Source organism: Acipenser ruthenus, chromosome 7 (assembly GCF_902713425.1).
Source record: "Acipenser ruthenus chromosome 7, fAciRut3.2 maternal haplotype, whole genome shotgun sequence".
In the NCBI taxonomy this organism is placed as follows: domain Eukaryota; kingdom Metazoa; phylum Chordata; class Actinopteri; order Acipenseriformes; family Acipenseridae; genus Acipenser; species Acipenser ruthenus.
In genome coordinates, this window is record NC_081195.1 from 52,685,886 (window position 1) to 52,702,112 (window position 16,227).

The 16,227-nt window shown below is 36.4% G+C and overlaps 1 protein-coding gene across 1 annotated transcript; it reads left to right on the plus strand.

Annotated features, from left to right (window-relative positions):
* The first annotated feature begins 5,111 nt into the window (after nucleotides 1-5,111).
* On the plus strand, nucleotides 5,112-9,290 carry LOC117415149 (suppressor of cytokine signaling 2-like). Its single transcript, XM_034025136.3, has 3 exons — nucleotides 5,112-5,427; nucleotides 6,172-6,431; nucleotides 7,869-9,290. Exons 2-3 carry the CDS (start codon nucleotides 6,305-6,307, stop codon nucleotides 8,327-8,329), a joined length of 588 nt encoding a protein of 195 aa, XP_033881027.1. The 5' UTR covers nucleotides 5,112-5,427; nucleotides 6,172-6,304; the 3' UTR covers nucleotides 8,330-9,290.
* The last annotated feature ends 6,937 nt before the right edge of the window (nucleotides 9,291-16,227 follow it).

A 16,227-nucleotide genomic window follows, 5' to 3' on the forward strand; every position in this document is an offset into this window, starting at 1 on the left:
TATCAGGATCTAACGTTATAAGTTCCCATATCAGAACACCACTCAGAAATATTTCGGCCTTTTATTTACCTAAGGATATGTATGTAAAATATGATATTTATTTTGGGATATAATGTGAAAGCCCTTTTCTACAATTATATATCTAGCACCGCACTTAACAAGACTGGACTGTGGTACTGTATCTGTAGTTATACATTGTATAGGAGCTGCTATTAATAATGAAAAAAGGGGATCGCATTCTTCGCAATTGTATACAAATAATCAGGGAAAATGTTTGAGCAGCAAAATATAGCCGATATTTTGTTGTTCTGAAATTGTGTGCCGCTGCGACACTTTTCCGCTACATCATTTTTTCGTCAATGTGTGTTCACTCAAATTGAAATAAAAGGTGTGCGATATGTGCGGCATTTTGCCGCTCCCCGCTAGCGGTGCCGCGCCGCCCATGTGTGTACTGGGCTTTAGCACACATTGGGTGTGTGTCGTACCTGCTATTCATTCTTGCACCCTCTCGCAAAGATTGATTCACGGTACACATTTTTCAAAATGAATCTTTGGTTTGGGGAAAGAAATACAACGTATTCCACCTTTCAAATGCTCTGATTGCCTTGAGTCGCTGTTAGAAGTCCCCTGGGCACTCCTTTTGACCATTTTACAAGATAACTGAAGAAAACCCTATATCATAACATGGTGAAATGGCATTTGTTTGTCCGAAGTTATGGCGGTTGGAAACAGTAACTAAGCACGTGAAGAGCTATGCGCTGTCTGATTGGCTGGTTATGTCAGCGATGCGAATGGTCAGTTTCAAAAGGCAAGTTTAATTTAATTATTTTACAATACTTTGAACAAAGGCCTCATAGTCAAATAAAGTTCTTAGATAAGATGTTATTTTACTTACGTTGAAGTTGAACTGCGTTCTTGGTTAAAGGTGATAACATTTCCTGTAATTTTCACATCATTTTCATAATGATATTTGCGGGTATGGTTTCTTTTCTTTAAAGCAAGTTTATATGCATCTAATCCTTAAACTGCGAATCGGAATCCTACGAAGAAACATTTGTCTCCAGCCCAGTAACAGCACCGTTCAAAGAACAGCTCCATTACTCTTCTTTGTCCGCGTCTTCATTAGCAACTTAGAAAGACTGTCCCTCCGTTAAAACTTTTAAAGCTCTGTCGACAAGACATTGACATAACCGTCGTCAGCAATTGCCTTGCCTTAGCTCTATTTAAATCTACCAAGAAGCTTTGTCCACTGAATTTGTCTTTACTCCTTGCCTGCAATCAGGCACCCCTCCCCTGCTCAGCACCACTCCAACACAGCGAGCACAATTTGATTGTGAGTTAAGGAGTTCCACTATTAGGAGAATGACTGGAGTTGTGAAACCCAAATCTCTGAATGTGAGTTTACCTTTTCCAGTCCAAGCAGACATGATGGTAGCAAACCGCTGATCGATCCCGTATTAACTAACACATACGATGGTCGGCATCTCATCTCTGCCCTTGTTTCCAGAATCAGAAGCAAAGAGCGCTGAGCTTCCTCAGCAGTCGATTTCATATTCGTTTAGCTCCAGCTGTCACCTCAGCCCTCTCCAACCTTCTCCAGTCTGCTCGCCACTACATGACTACAGCCTTAGCCCCAGCGACCAAATCATCGTACACCACCGGATGGAAAACATTTACAACTTTCTACACTCAAAACCAAATCCATCCCATGCTGCTTCAATGAGCAACGGATTCTTCCCTCTATCACCCATGCAAGGGATTCTCTTCACTTAGCCCCACTACTATTAAAGCCTACATCTCTGGAATTCAGTATTTCTGCCGCTTCAACTCCGTCCCTTCCCCAACACTCCTATCCATCCCATCAGTCCGCTTGACACTCAGAGGGAGTTTTTATATCAATACATATCCTTCACTCTTTAATCGTTACCCTCAGAAAAGGCTGCTCCTGTCCATTTAATGACCTGACCATGGAAGTACTATGTCTAACTGCTTTTTTGGATTACTCAGATGCTCAGTTTACCATCCCATCTGCCTCCACCTTTCCAGCGGCAAGATAGGTCATCGCATTCATCTACTCTTGTTTCCAGTGCAGGCCTTTCACCTCGATTTTATACCCCTCGTTCGTTTAGGATAGGAGCAGCAACAACCTCAGCAGCCAGCGCTAACATCAACCTCCACCTAATCAAGAGTATGGGGCGCTGGACTTCATCAGCAGTAGATATATACATTCGCCCGTCTCCCACCGACATTGCCACAGCCCATCAGAAAATTGTTAGCATGCCCGGAGTAGGGGCTACCTGACCGCCGGGGCTACCAGAGGTTTTTCCCCTTTTTAGAAGGGGTTGTTTTCCTCTCCACTGAGCGGCAGGTAAACACATAAACCATTACACACTAACCCTTCTAACCCCTCTTTGTTTGTCTTGTATGTCATTTCATCCTTGAATTTATGTTATGCATTGGCACGTGCTCTGTTGTCTGTCTCACGGTGAGGTTCTGCTGGGAGCCAGGGGTCCATTCTTTAGGGGGTAAGTAAACCTCACCTTAGGCAAGCTGCGCTTCCTCTCCCTTATTTAAGGGAGGTTCTCGACACGTGAGTCAGAGGGGACCCCCAGCCACACTATCCTTTCACCGCTCATGCACTTATCTTACCTCATGGCAGTGAGGATCTATCCTATATTTAACATTTCAGGATGTGGCCCGCTTTAATCTCTCAGTGCTCGAGTCCCAACTAACCCATCTATTCTTGTTCTTTACAGGTTCCCTGTGGGACGCTCCTCTGCTCCCAGCTTCGGAGACCACAGTCTCACCTCATTCGAGGGCAGCACCACATAGGTCAGAGAACCCTTTTACTATTATTTCCTTTCAGGTCTCCTCGAGACGGCTCTGTCGCAGCAGAGTTTTTCTCATGTTTTTCAGATCCCCGGGGCCGCAGCCTTCAAAACCAAGCCCTCTCCTCCGCAGAGGACGGCTCTCTGGTGGGGGATCTCTTTTCTATCCAGACCGCAGTCTGTTCAGAAGTTCGGGCCGCAGTCCACTTCTCTAAAGTCGGATCCCTTCGCCTGTTACTGTCGCACTAACACCTCCTTTCTGCCTTCTCTGTACTACACTATAGTCCCGGCAGGCGCCCCGTGAAATGTAGTAAATGAAAATATATAGTCTTCATATTGAGGTAAGTCTTTTTCATTCAGTTTCATTCAATTGTTAACACAAACAAAAAAGCTGCTGCAAATGACCATTATACAGTTGAATTTGAATTATCTTGAACAAAACTTTTGGCATTATTTTTTTGGCCCTTTACACTATCATTTTAGGGTTATTGATCTATGTCTCCAGCCCTTTTTTTTTTTAGAAGCACTTCATCGAACAGACAAAGATGCGAAGGCCCCGGTAATGGAAGACCTCATAGCAGAGATGCTAAGATATGCGCCTCACTGAGGAGAAAAGGAATGACAGGTAAATCACTGTCATGTTCATTTAAAAAATACCTTTTTACTTGTGTATGATTATGTACATTCTCCAAACTGTTATTTTCAAGTTATTTTTTTACCTGTGCATTGCTTCCTATAAAACATTGAATTTGTATGCTATGCCAGCATTTTCTAAAGAACTTGTCTTAATTTCAATGGCTTTTATCCTTATCCAAACAGAGATAATAGTATTTGTCCATATGGTAATTAGTTTTCAGCTTCAACTAAATACAATAAAACCTCTCTGTGGCAGTCGTGGACCGGACTGCACCTGACATTATTGGGCTTTGCAGCACACCTATGGCAGGGCAGAACGGCCTGATGAGCCCACAGGTGCACTGTGCTGATAAAGCTCTCTTCTACAGGGGGCGGTTTGAACTGAAGCTGGACAGACGGAGGAGACAGCAGCGTGACAGACACAGAGCAGCAAGCTTTATCTTTTTGTTTGTTTGTTTGTTTGTTTGTTTGTCTCCCCTTATGCAAGGGTCATTCCGTGTCAAATGCACAACAATTTTGTGAAAATGGCTAATTTCTAATAAACGCGGTCATCCGACCTAGACCAATGCCTTCCTGTGTCGGCGTTGTTGTTGTGCACCCAGAACTTAAACATGTTTGATATATGAATTGATAGATTATCCTATTGTAATTGGATTATAGTGGTCGAGGTTGTGTTTATTAGTGTTTTCATATACGTCTTAAATCAGGATTGGAGGGGTGAGACCAAGATCGAGAGATTGGCAGGCATAGTACTGAGTATATTTACAAGAGGTAACTGCAATGTGGAAGTAGTGTAAATGTTCCTTCATAACATTCGTTGCGAATGTTCTCACAACGTTACGAAAACCTTAGAATAACGTTGTGTGTGCTTATGCGCCAGGGAGGCAAAATAAGCTGATCCCTGGAGCCAGCATTACACTTCAGCCATTAACACCAGACAGAAGGATATCTACATCATCATATGGAAGGAAACGTAAATGGAGACAGACACATATGGATCACATTAGTTTACTGTAAAGCTACGTCTTAGTTGGTGCTTATCTTGGCGAGAGCCGAGTTCAAATCAGCATGAAGTTTTAACATCTACTCTCGTGTAATGGAAATCTCATAACGACCTGGGCACATCATTTTGTTAACTGTGTTGTTTTTGTGAATAACAGTAATTTAAGTAATTGTAAGCCTTCATTTTATAACTTGCATGGTTTACTGTATACCGTGATATTAACCTTACCTTATATATATATATATATATATATATATATATATATATATATATATATATATATATATATATATATACACACACACACAGAAAATAAAGCATTTATTACGCCTTCACAATTCTCATCGGGCTGAAAAAAAGGATTGTTGCAGGTTCCACCTTAAAAGAGATTGGAATCATGCCAAGTGCTGTCACGTGTCAGGATTCCTGGAAAGTTCCTAGAAAGTGGCCTTTTGTATTTAGCAGCAGGCTGAGCTGTGTCTTACACAAACTTGATCTTCAAAACACTACAAATGCAACAAGATTCGGCACTGGAAACACATAACCAGCCAGTATCTTCCATACCCGAATTCATTTCTGTAAAAAAAAAAGTATATATATATATATATATATATATATATATATATATATATATATATATATATATATATATATATATATATACACACACACGAATATCTTGTTCACTTGCAGTCAAATTACTCGTCCCAGTGTATGAGTGGTAATATTCACGCTCTAGTAATCCGATAAGGTTAGGGTTTGTTTGTTTTTTTTTGTTTTTTTTGCAACATTTTGCTGAAATTGAAATGGATATTTTTAGAAGCGTGCTGTTAAATCGGCCTTCCGCATTGCCCTTTGTTGAACAAGTCTCACTTTTCGAGTGAGTGAAAATATATTTTCGACCTGGAGTAACAAACATTTCTTCATGGCTTGACTTAACATCCTCTCCTGGGTGCACAGGTAATAATGCGACTGACCTCAATTACTATGTATTGATTGAATATAAAAATATATTTGGTTACATTTCGCTAATCTGTAAAGCCAGTAATATACATTCTGCAACTGATTCCTCGATACATACATGTGTACATTGTTTTTAAACAATATGTTTTAAAAACACGGGCGCAGTACAAGCATGAACGTACTATTAATAATTACAATCGCTTCAACGATTAGAAAAAGTGATTTGTTGTACAATATTACATCATTTTCTAGTTTAATTGTAATCTGATCAGACTCATTTCCTACAGGTCAAAAATAGATCGATCCTTCGGCGTGGTAAGAACGTTCGGGAATACTTTGCATAAGTCGAATTCTTTATGTAGAACACATTTTGAAAAATGTTTGGATGGATAGATAGATAGATTGATTGATTGTACTCACTCCATTAATGGCAACAGAGTTGGGTAAACTTCAGTTATTTATGTTGTTAGGACCTACTGTAGCCGAAGTATGAAAATGGTGCAGTTTGGTTATACAAGGTGCCCTCGGGCTAATGTGTGTTTAATGGCAATTACCCGCATCAGTATTCAAGAAATATAACGTAGTGGCATTGCATTCCTATTGTAAATATTGTTGCAACTCTTTCGATGTGCACGGTGAAACCCGCTAAACTCAGAAACAATGTAAATAATTGACTCAAATGAGGTGTTGAGTACTGTCGCCTGCATTTAAAACGATAGTATATTTCTTTTTTTGTTTCAGGTGGAAGAGAAGATCAAGCTTGTAGTAGTACTAAAAGAGTTGCCCCAAACTCAGTTATTGTCAAAGGAAATACATACATCGATTTATTTCAGTATTTGTTGGATGCGAGAAGTGGATTCCTGGGAGTTTTCAAATGACCGGCCTTTCATCAGATTCCACAGAAACCATAGCGAATGATAGGAGTTCAGAAACGGAATCCAGACCTGGAGATTCAGATCAGAACCGCATTGCAGTCGCCACGGGGGAACTGAAAAAAGCAGGTATGTGCACCACGTACATATATAACTAATATTACTCTGTATGTTTAAGCAAGCAGACCATAAACATATTGAATAACAACGCTACGGAAACATTCAAGTTCATGAATAAAAGTATATGGCTTTGATGTATTTATTTATAACTTGTTTATTTATTATTTATATTTTACATTCACGTTATAAGTGTTCCGTTTTTAAACATAGATACAAAATAATAATTTTGTTTTGCTCCAATTTACATATAAATGTTTTAAATTTATATGTAAATTTTGCTCGTAGAAACTTGTACGGCTTAGAAAAGTTTGTTATGCAAAAATTGGATATAGTCGAAATATATATTACGCCCATATTCTGTTAGCTGTTCTAGCGATTGCATCTAAAAAGTAAAATTTATATCGTTGTTTTATTATTATTTGGACTTGTAAATTGTATAATGTATATGTTTTGTTAATTGCAATAAGGTGTCGCATCCTCATATAATTCTCTCCCGAGTGGTAAAAATCATAAATAACGGTTTGTGTTTTGTTTCTAGTGCTTTCAAACGCGTGTTGTTGACGTCGTGCTTGTGTGTGTTGTTCTCGGTACGAATACACGATTGTGTAACTCAGACTTACAAAGTGGAGTACTTTACTGAAGCCAGTACTGCACATTCATTAATGTGTCAAATCATGTTTATGATTTGTAAAGGGAGTTTCTGTCGGGGTTCTAAATGCAATGTAGCCGAATTTAGTCAATGCTTCTGTGGCATTATTACACATTCATCTTTTAACAACATTACAATAATACTGTGTAAATACTGTTAACATTAAAATCAGTTGTTTAAAATGTTTTCATTTCATTGAAGTACATTTTAATTATTTTCCAAAAATACCTCAAATAAATTTGTGTTTTTTAATTGCTTTTAAATGTATACTGTAGTTAAATTTGTATTATCACTAAATCAAGTAACCTGTTGCCAGCTGCAGCTATATATATGTGTGTGTGTGTGTGTGTGTGTGTGTGTGTGTGTGTGTGTATAATATGCTATTCTCTTTTTCATATTCATAATGTATGTAAGAAGTTTCTTATTTTGATGAACCTGTGAATGGGCATTTTTTAATAAGATTGAGGTGTGCATATAATTCATGGGGATATAGGTTTCTGTGTTACAAACTTTGCCTTTGCTGGGAATATCGTTCTTCTGCTTTTACATGCTGGTTTTTAAACATGCCCCCTAGGAGAGAGGTGTTTTGTACAACCGTATACCTCAAACCTGTAAAGCATGCTCTTCTAGTATAAATAGCGGGATTTAAACAACCTTCTCACAACTTTTGATCTAAAATCTAAGCTTATTAAATGGCAATACTAGGCTATGATAAAACAGTGACTTAAAGCGCTGTGCATTGTGAATCTTGGTTCAATTCCCAAGTATAATTGTTTATAATTGTTGTTTTCAATTAGGTTGGTACTGGGGTAATCTGACAGCCAATGAAGCCAAAGAGATATTGCAGGACACCACTGAGGGAACCTTCCTAGTCAGGGACAGCTCGCAGCAGGACTACCTGTTCACCATTTCTGCAAAAACCTCAGTGGGACCAACCAACTTGCGCATCGAGTACAGAGATGGCAAGTTCAGGCTGGACTCTTGTTTGCTCATCAAACCCAGACTCAAGCAGTTTGACACTGTGGTGCCTCTTGTAGAACATTATGTGTATCTGTCCAGGATTTCTAAAAGCTCTGAGTCAGCATCACCACCCAACGGCACAGTGCAGCTCTTGTTGACCAAGCCTGTTTATGCTTCAACTCCAGCTCTGCAGCATCTCTGCAGAATCTCCATTAACAAGACTACCAAGAGGATTCAGGAACTGCCTTTACCAAACAGGATAAAAAATTACTTGACAGAGTACAGTTATCATGTGTGAGAGCCATGTTCTAGTACAGTATGTGCAAGAAGAACAGCGTCTAATACATAAACCACTTTTTTATCGTGCTTAATTACCCAGAGACTTGACATATTGTGACTTATTTTTGCCCTGTAATAAATGCACTTAAAATAAGTATGCAATTCGCAAAATAGAAAAGGTGAAAAAAAATGAAGAAATATTTTATGAAGCTAAAATGTATATCATTTTTTTAACTAATACTTTTGAAACAAAATATTAAAAAGTAAATTTTTTTCATGCTTCTGACATTTCTGTTTTGTGGTTTGTTGATTAGAGACACAGCTCTGCTGAGTCAGTGGAGATGCTACAGCAGGTACGATGCTTGCTATGTACATTTTACTAATTCGTTTTTATAACTGTAACGGCTGCACCAGATTACTGGATGTATTTAGATGGTATCTTTTCCCTCTGCTGCCCCCTCTCCTGTGTGCCTGAGTTGTGCCAACTGCTAATGCCAATTCATTTTGTTAATTTTTTTTAATGAAATTCAATATGAGTAAAAGGTGTGTTGAAATAGGTTATGTTGGGAAAAGTGACATTTCCCCAACCACAAATAATTTGCAGTTCTGTGGTTGGCAGATGAGAAAGTTATTTGGTTTCTGTATGAATCATCTAAATTAATGATTTTTAAAAAAGTGCTGCATGGTATTAATGTTTTTGTGTCTTAAAAGAGGCAGTTGAGAGAGGCATCGTATTGAGGCTATAAAAGTTAAACGGTGAAGGGTCAGGGGTGGGGGTACTAAATGCATATTTTCTTTAGCCAAATATTTTGCTGAAAATAGTCTCTCGTTGATGGTTACCTTTAATTGCAGTAAGTTCTCGTGTTCAGTACATTAAAAAAAAAAACTTTTATAGTCTCTTGATATTGTATACCTTGCTATTTTAGTACTGTATGTGATTATGGATGTACACATTTGAAATAAATGATCATTACTAGTGACATTGTAGATTTGATGATTTTCTTCAATAAGAAAAAACCTGCATGGCTTGATTTTTGTGCAGTGTGATGACAGATGCACCGTGTTTCTGTCATAGTATATCACTCCGCTGAATGTTCAAGCATGGACATTAAATTAGGGCTGGACATGTATTTTATGTTTTTTTGTGGCTTTTGGGCATTTTCGTGTTGGAATACCATACTGTTACTGTCTCTTCAGTGTGTTAGTGTGCCAACTTTTCAGGCATAAAACCACAACCCTCTGTCTTGTATACAATCAGTAAAAGAAAGAGCAGAATACTTTCCAACGACAGCATTGAAAGATTAAGTACAACAGTGAAACATAAGTTCTTGCTTATGAATCGTACAGCTCACCAAAGATTTAAGAACCTCTTGGATGATTGTGTGGTGTGTGCTTTTTAAAAAAAAAAAAAATTAAACAGATTGTGTAGTCAAAAATACCTAAAGAGACCAGCTTAGGAGAAAAGTGATACGGATTCTGGATTCACAATTATCAGCTGATTGTATCTAACAGACACATTTAGATTTTAACTGGGTTAACTAATTTGTGCATTTTCTATGGTTTGTTTATTTGTTTGTAACCAGACATTTTTTAACACAGTGGTAAGATGCATTGGATTTTAGATTGATCTTCAGCTTAACCTTTTTAATGACCAATATAAACAGTTTAAATAATTTCAGATCTTTTTTTATTTAATTTTCTGGGTCATCTCTCAATGCCAAGCCGATTTGGTTATATTTTGGCTTGGGATCCAAACGTACATACCAGTAAATTATGTTTAAGATGTTACCAGTAAACTCAATTTAAAGTCTTAAAATATGAATCCTGTTAAACTGAAATTCAATACACAACTAGGGCTGAATGATTCATGAGATTTGTTAACCTTGCTGTTTTTGTGAGTTGTTCCAGATTGGACCTAAAATACCACATCCATCACAAACTACTAGATACTGTACATGTGTGTGCTTCTATTGACTGTTTGAATGTACATTAAATTAAATACATTTTAGTAACATATTTGACATTGTCTCCACTCCACAGTTTTACATACTCTTTGGTGTTTGTCATGGGTCTGTGAATTAAGCTTATTCTTTTATTAAATGCTACTGACATGCAAAGACTGGTATGCCTTTTTCCAATCATTAGTTTTATTTCTGGAAAAAAACATGGTAGTTGTGGTAAAGAAGTGCATTTTATTAAAACAAAAGCACTAATTGAGAATTGTGGTTTTATCTTTATGGATTTATCACCATTTCCATGCCAATTTATAATTGTTTTTTGTTAAGGAACTTCCCACATTTCTGCAAGAATACAAGAAGCATTTGGGAGATTCTTATTTGGAAGTATTAGCTAATCAGCTAAAAGAACAAGTACCAATAATTAAAACTGGGTTAATTCATTACATGTATGCATTATTAAACTTGTATTGTCTTTTGTTATTGTTTTCATTCACCCCTGTATACAGTTATTCTATTTTTGATCAGAAACTGTATCCGTTTGGTGTCCTTTAGATTGTATTATCGTCCTCAACTGGTGTCCCTTCAATTACATTACTCCAATTCAGCTTTGTATGAGCTCATCAATGCAAAAAATAATTATAGTATTATAATAATTATCTAATTGTTAGACATGTTTTTTTATTCGAAATAAAAACAAATAATAATCTGAATCATCTGAATACCCAACCTTAATTTATCAAAACTGGCATCAATCATAAAGCAACCGTTACATTGGACTAAATTATTCCTTCTTTCTTTCTATTCCACTATACAAATCCTGTATATTTCTGGACCGCAAGACAAAAGTGGAGTGACAACATAAATCAGGAGCCTTTTAGGGGAGGGCAAGCTGGATTTGTTTTCATTTTGGATCTCAAATGAATGGCACGTCATATGCATATGTGATAGGAAGCTTATTGTGTATTGCTAGAGGGAGGGAGCTGTGGCTGACTTTTTTAAGGTGGTAATTTCATGAGTTTTCATTACATTTTCTCTGAATATCTTTGGATCATTCCTTTTTCAGTCAGCAATGTTGTTGTTAAAGCAACTTCAGAACCATCATATGTCATTTTAAAGTTTCATAGTTAGGAACTCATGCTATTATCCAATTAAGTGATCCCTGAAACAACAGGTCCCTTTTTTAACTTAACTATTGCCTTGTACTCATGATACGGCTCTGATTTAAGGAATTCAGTATTTAATACGTATGTTAAATCAGCAGCAGGCTTTATTTGCACTACATATATAAAACTGATTAAACAACTAAGGTTAAAGAACATCATCTTTTATACCTTATCCTCACTACACAAATAATGATCAACTTGTACTGAAACCACGATTGCCATTTACTATGTACAATTTTCAAAATGTAAAGCCTGTGTATTATATACAATAAGTAGTGTGAATATGGAATTCGTTTAGTTTTGGGGCTGTAACTAAATTAGGATTAGAGCTAGCTGCTGCTTCCTATAGAATATAGTAAAAATTGCACTACATTATATTGACTGATAACAAGAGGATCATTTAGCCAAAGAAGTCTGCAGAGAATACCGTGTGTTGGTCTACTGTTACCTTTTAATGACTTGGATGTGTAGTATCCAAACATCACAGGTTGTTTGACTTACTCATGTAAGTGTTACAGTATTGATTTATTTATCATCCTAGAAAGATGTCAAAAGAAGCTAATTGACTTTTTAAAAGACATAGCCTTACACAAATTAAGATTATGCACTTGCTCACACATGCTTATCGACACAAGATTCTTCTTATGCAACATTTCTGTTCAGTATGTTATCCATTTTGATTAACAGAACAATAAAGTGATAAAAACATGTATTTGTAACATCTCTGGGGAAAGCTTGCTGTTCATTAAAAAGACTTGCCATGCATGACATTCCCCTGTGAAAGGCTGAGAAAAAACATAGAAATTTGGATGAACAACTTTAAGTGGAAATAATACATGACAGATGTATTGATGTAACAGAGCTATTAGTTTGCCACCGCAAAAAATAAAATGTAGGCCTAGTGCTATATCATGTTGTTCAGGGGAATTCCAGTCTCCTGTTTCATCAGGGATTAACTTGGGAACAAAAGAGACTTTATAGTTAGTGTAAACAACATAGAAGCGAAACAATGTACTGTATGTAACATAATTATTATAAATAAAGTTTATAATACTAGCATTCAAAGGAGACCACATTTATCCTAGACAATAATAAAATAAAAAAAGTGTTTGTCCAAGTGGCTTCACTAGAAAAAGAAGATATTCAATTAGGTTACAGTAGTGCAGCAGGGAGTACAGCTCCCAATAAAATAAACACCCTTTCTCAATGAATAATGGAAACTTACTGTTAACACATTTTAGATAAACTGCACAAGCCCACAAGAAAGCAGTGTGTCCTGGAGATTAAAAACCCGAAAGTGTTCATTACCAGCTGGCTTGCTTGCTGGTGTTGGGTTTTAAAAAAAGAGTGGGTCTTTGCAGGCTTATGTTACTTAGGTATAGTAGGTTGTGATTATCCAGGTCTGCATGGGTTTTTGTATTAATTGCCTGGTGTGTTTTTGTATATGTATATAATACTTATGACTTTTTGTCCCCCTTATGCTATATCATTTTTAGTAAACTCTAACATACATTGATAACGTTTGTCTGTAGACCAGGTTGCAAATGCCTATAGACCAACATTAAAAGCAAAGTGAAATGCAAGCATAAAAAAAATGATATTGAAATATTAATAACAATCCTCATAAGCTTTGATCTACTTAATTTACATGAGAGCCTGAGGATATATGTAATTTAACATAATCTGCATATCAATTAATAGTATGCTGATTAACCAGTCCTCTAATTATGAGGCTGAGATAACATGTTGATGTGTCTCAGAATATACTGCCTCTTTCTATCATTATTATTATTATTATTATTTGTTTATTTAGCAGATGCCTTTATCCAAGGCGACTTACAGAGACTAGGGTGTGTGAACTATGCATCAGCTGCAGAGTCACTTACAATTACATCTCACCCAAAAGACGAAGCACAAGGAGGTTAAGTGACTTGCTCAGGGTCACACAATGAGTCAGTGGCTGAGGTGGGATTTGAACCGGGGACTTCATGGTTACAAGCCCGTTTCTTTAACCACTGGACCACACAGCCTCCTATGTGTGGTCCAGTGGTTAAAGAAAAGGGCTTGTAACCATTAACCATACAGCTGCTTCCCCTATTGACTGACTTGCTTTTCAGCTAGTAAGTTAACGTGCTTTGACACAACATACTGCTGAGATGAAATTACATATGAAGTGAACCAGCATACAAATATTTACCATTGTAAAGGCATGGCAAAGTGTAATACATAATAGTGAAAGCATGGTAAATAATTGGGTAAGCACTGTAAAGCCCAGAGAGGTATGATAAAGCATATTCAAAAAACAATTTTTAAAAAGTTGTATTTCAATAGTTCTTATACAAACAGTGGACTTCCAAAGTCTTCAGAATGGGAATTTGGTGTTTGTTTGTTTGTTTGTTTGTTTGTTTGTTTGCTTGGGGAATGTAGTATAGTCCAGAGGACTATGAAATGTTTAACATAGTATGGTGCTGCTGTAAATCTGTTCTGTACATCAATACAAAGACTACTAAGAGACCTGGATTCAGGTCACATACACATGCCATTCTAAGAATCATATTTCCATGCTAATAAGGTTCTATAGCTGCTGAAACGGATTGTCCCATCGTTTTCTAGTATTCCCTAGTAGAAAGGGAAAATGGAAGATATTAATTGTTTATTAATTGTGAATATCTTAATATTATCCACGGAGATACTCTGTGGGTGTCATTGGGAAGGGGTTTAATGTGGACTGTTATCGGTTTGAAAGTCTTTTTTGTTAGGAGTGGCCATTACAGGCATCAAATGATAGAACTAAACTATATTGTATCCATCTACAGTCATAGAGCACTAAGAGCTGTCTGTGTTTCTGAAGATAATAAACTGAGGGCATTTTCATGTACTTTTCAATCAAATGGCTCTTCTATTTTATTGAATTCCAGATAGCAGATGTGGGTAAGATGTTTATTTACCAGCTGTTTTACCATATAATGGAAAATAGGCAGATTACGGCATTCAAAACACATTTAAACATTGGATTTTGCATCAACAAAGAATAAACTGAAGGTCTAAACACAAACTGACAGAAGTTTTCAGTTGTCTAAGACTATTTATGTTATTGTATCATTACGACCTACCTAAATAACTATCAGGTTTCCATCTTAGAAATCCAGTTCTGTTAAAAGAGTTAAGTGCTGGCTAAAATGTTTTCATGATCATATTACAGCCACACCCCTTGACTATATTATTAAGGTAACGCTTACTGTTTGAGACCATATTCTGGCCCATTAAAATCATTTGTTTTAAACAGTTATACAATTACTGTTTTGCTGCCTGTATTTTATTGTTTGCTATAAATCTTTCTGGCTTTTATTAACAGTTGTTAGGTTTGCCGTATTGCTGAAGAAATCAAAACTTTTTTCAGCTCCAGTGTATGGCTTTTGTAATGGTGCATTACTGTGACAGTTAATAATCATTAAGTATGATCTTGAAATTACATTGCAGTCCCTTATTAACAACTAAAAATATCATAGATGTGCCTCAACATTTATCTTATTTTGCTGCTGTTTGTAATGTTCTGTAATCAATACAAAAGTTGACTATTTGTATAAGTAATGTCAAACTCACAAAATGCACTCATTACTTAATTTTTATTGTATGTCCTTTTTCTTGTCTCCAAATGTTGTTAATTGTGCATGTTGTGTGTTGATGTGCCTCAAAGGTCAACAGCTACCCTATGGAATTTTAACATTGTAAAGTATCTTTTTATTTATTATTATTATTATTATTATTATTATTATTATTATTATTATTATTATTATTATTATTGTTGTTGTTGTTGTTGTTCTTTTACTTGTTAGCCTCCACAAGTTTATTAAAGATAAGCACAGAAAATGTGTTTAAAACTGAATATGGTTCTATTAATAAATTAAATGGAAAAAAACGTGGACATCTCTTTTTCTTGGCAGGTTGATGTTTCTGTCGGCAATAGTTTTTTTTGTTACTCCAGGAAGTACAGTGCTGAATTTCTTTTCTACCATTCTAAAGTGAAAACAAAGCCGTAAATATGTGTATGGTTCATAATGAACTATTATAATCATTAAATGCAAGGTACAGATTACTAAAAGAAAGAACATTTCAAAATAATCACTCGGTCTTCACTCAGAAAATCACATTCCAGTATGATTACTCACCTAACTGTGTATTTATGTTGTAGTTCTTTAGGTTTATTGGTTTACCTTTGCCAGGTCTTAGATAGTTGTATAACACACCACACTGGAAGACTAATTTCATCTCCACTGTGTGAAAGTCCAATGATACACAATGACACTAAAAAAGGTTTTTCCACCCTGACTTGGAATAAGTTATTTTCAGAGTTACTGAGCCAGACTTGTGTTTGTTTTGCTCATCGGCAAATGAGAATAAACCAATGTGATTCTCCCTACCCATTTTATTATTACATTGTGATATGTTTTAAAAGAAAGATACAATTCCTTGTTGTTTGTTAAACAATATTGCGGTGGTTAAGTGGAGCTGTGGCTTTCATATTTTCATGACACGCACAGGCTTGTTTTTTCTTCTTTTTATTAGACAGCAGTGAATCATGCAGAATTCTCGAGTCCCTGTAAACAAGTTGCATTGCCAGTGCTGGTGCCCGGCAGCTTCAGGGCTCTCGTAGTGCACATGTGGTCATGAACGTAAGTGGCGTTTTGCTAATGAATCAGAAAGATTTAAGAAAGACATCCAAATTAATTCTCAAACTTTTATTTTTTTGGAAAGGATGCACAGCTGAGAAAACTTAAAACACTTGCCAAGTCAGC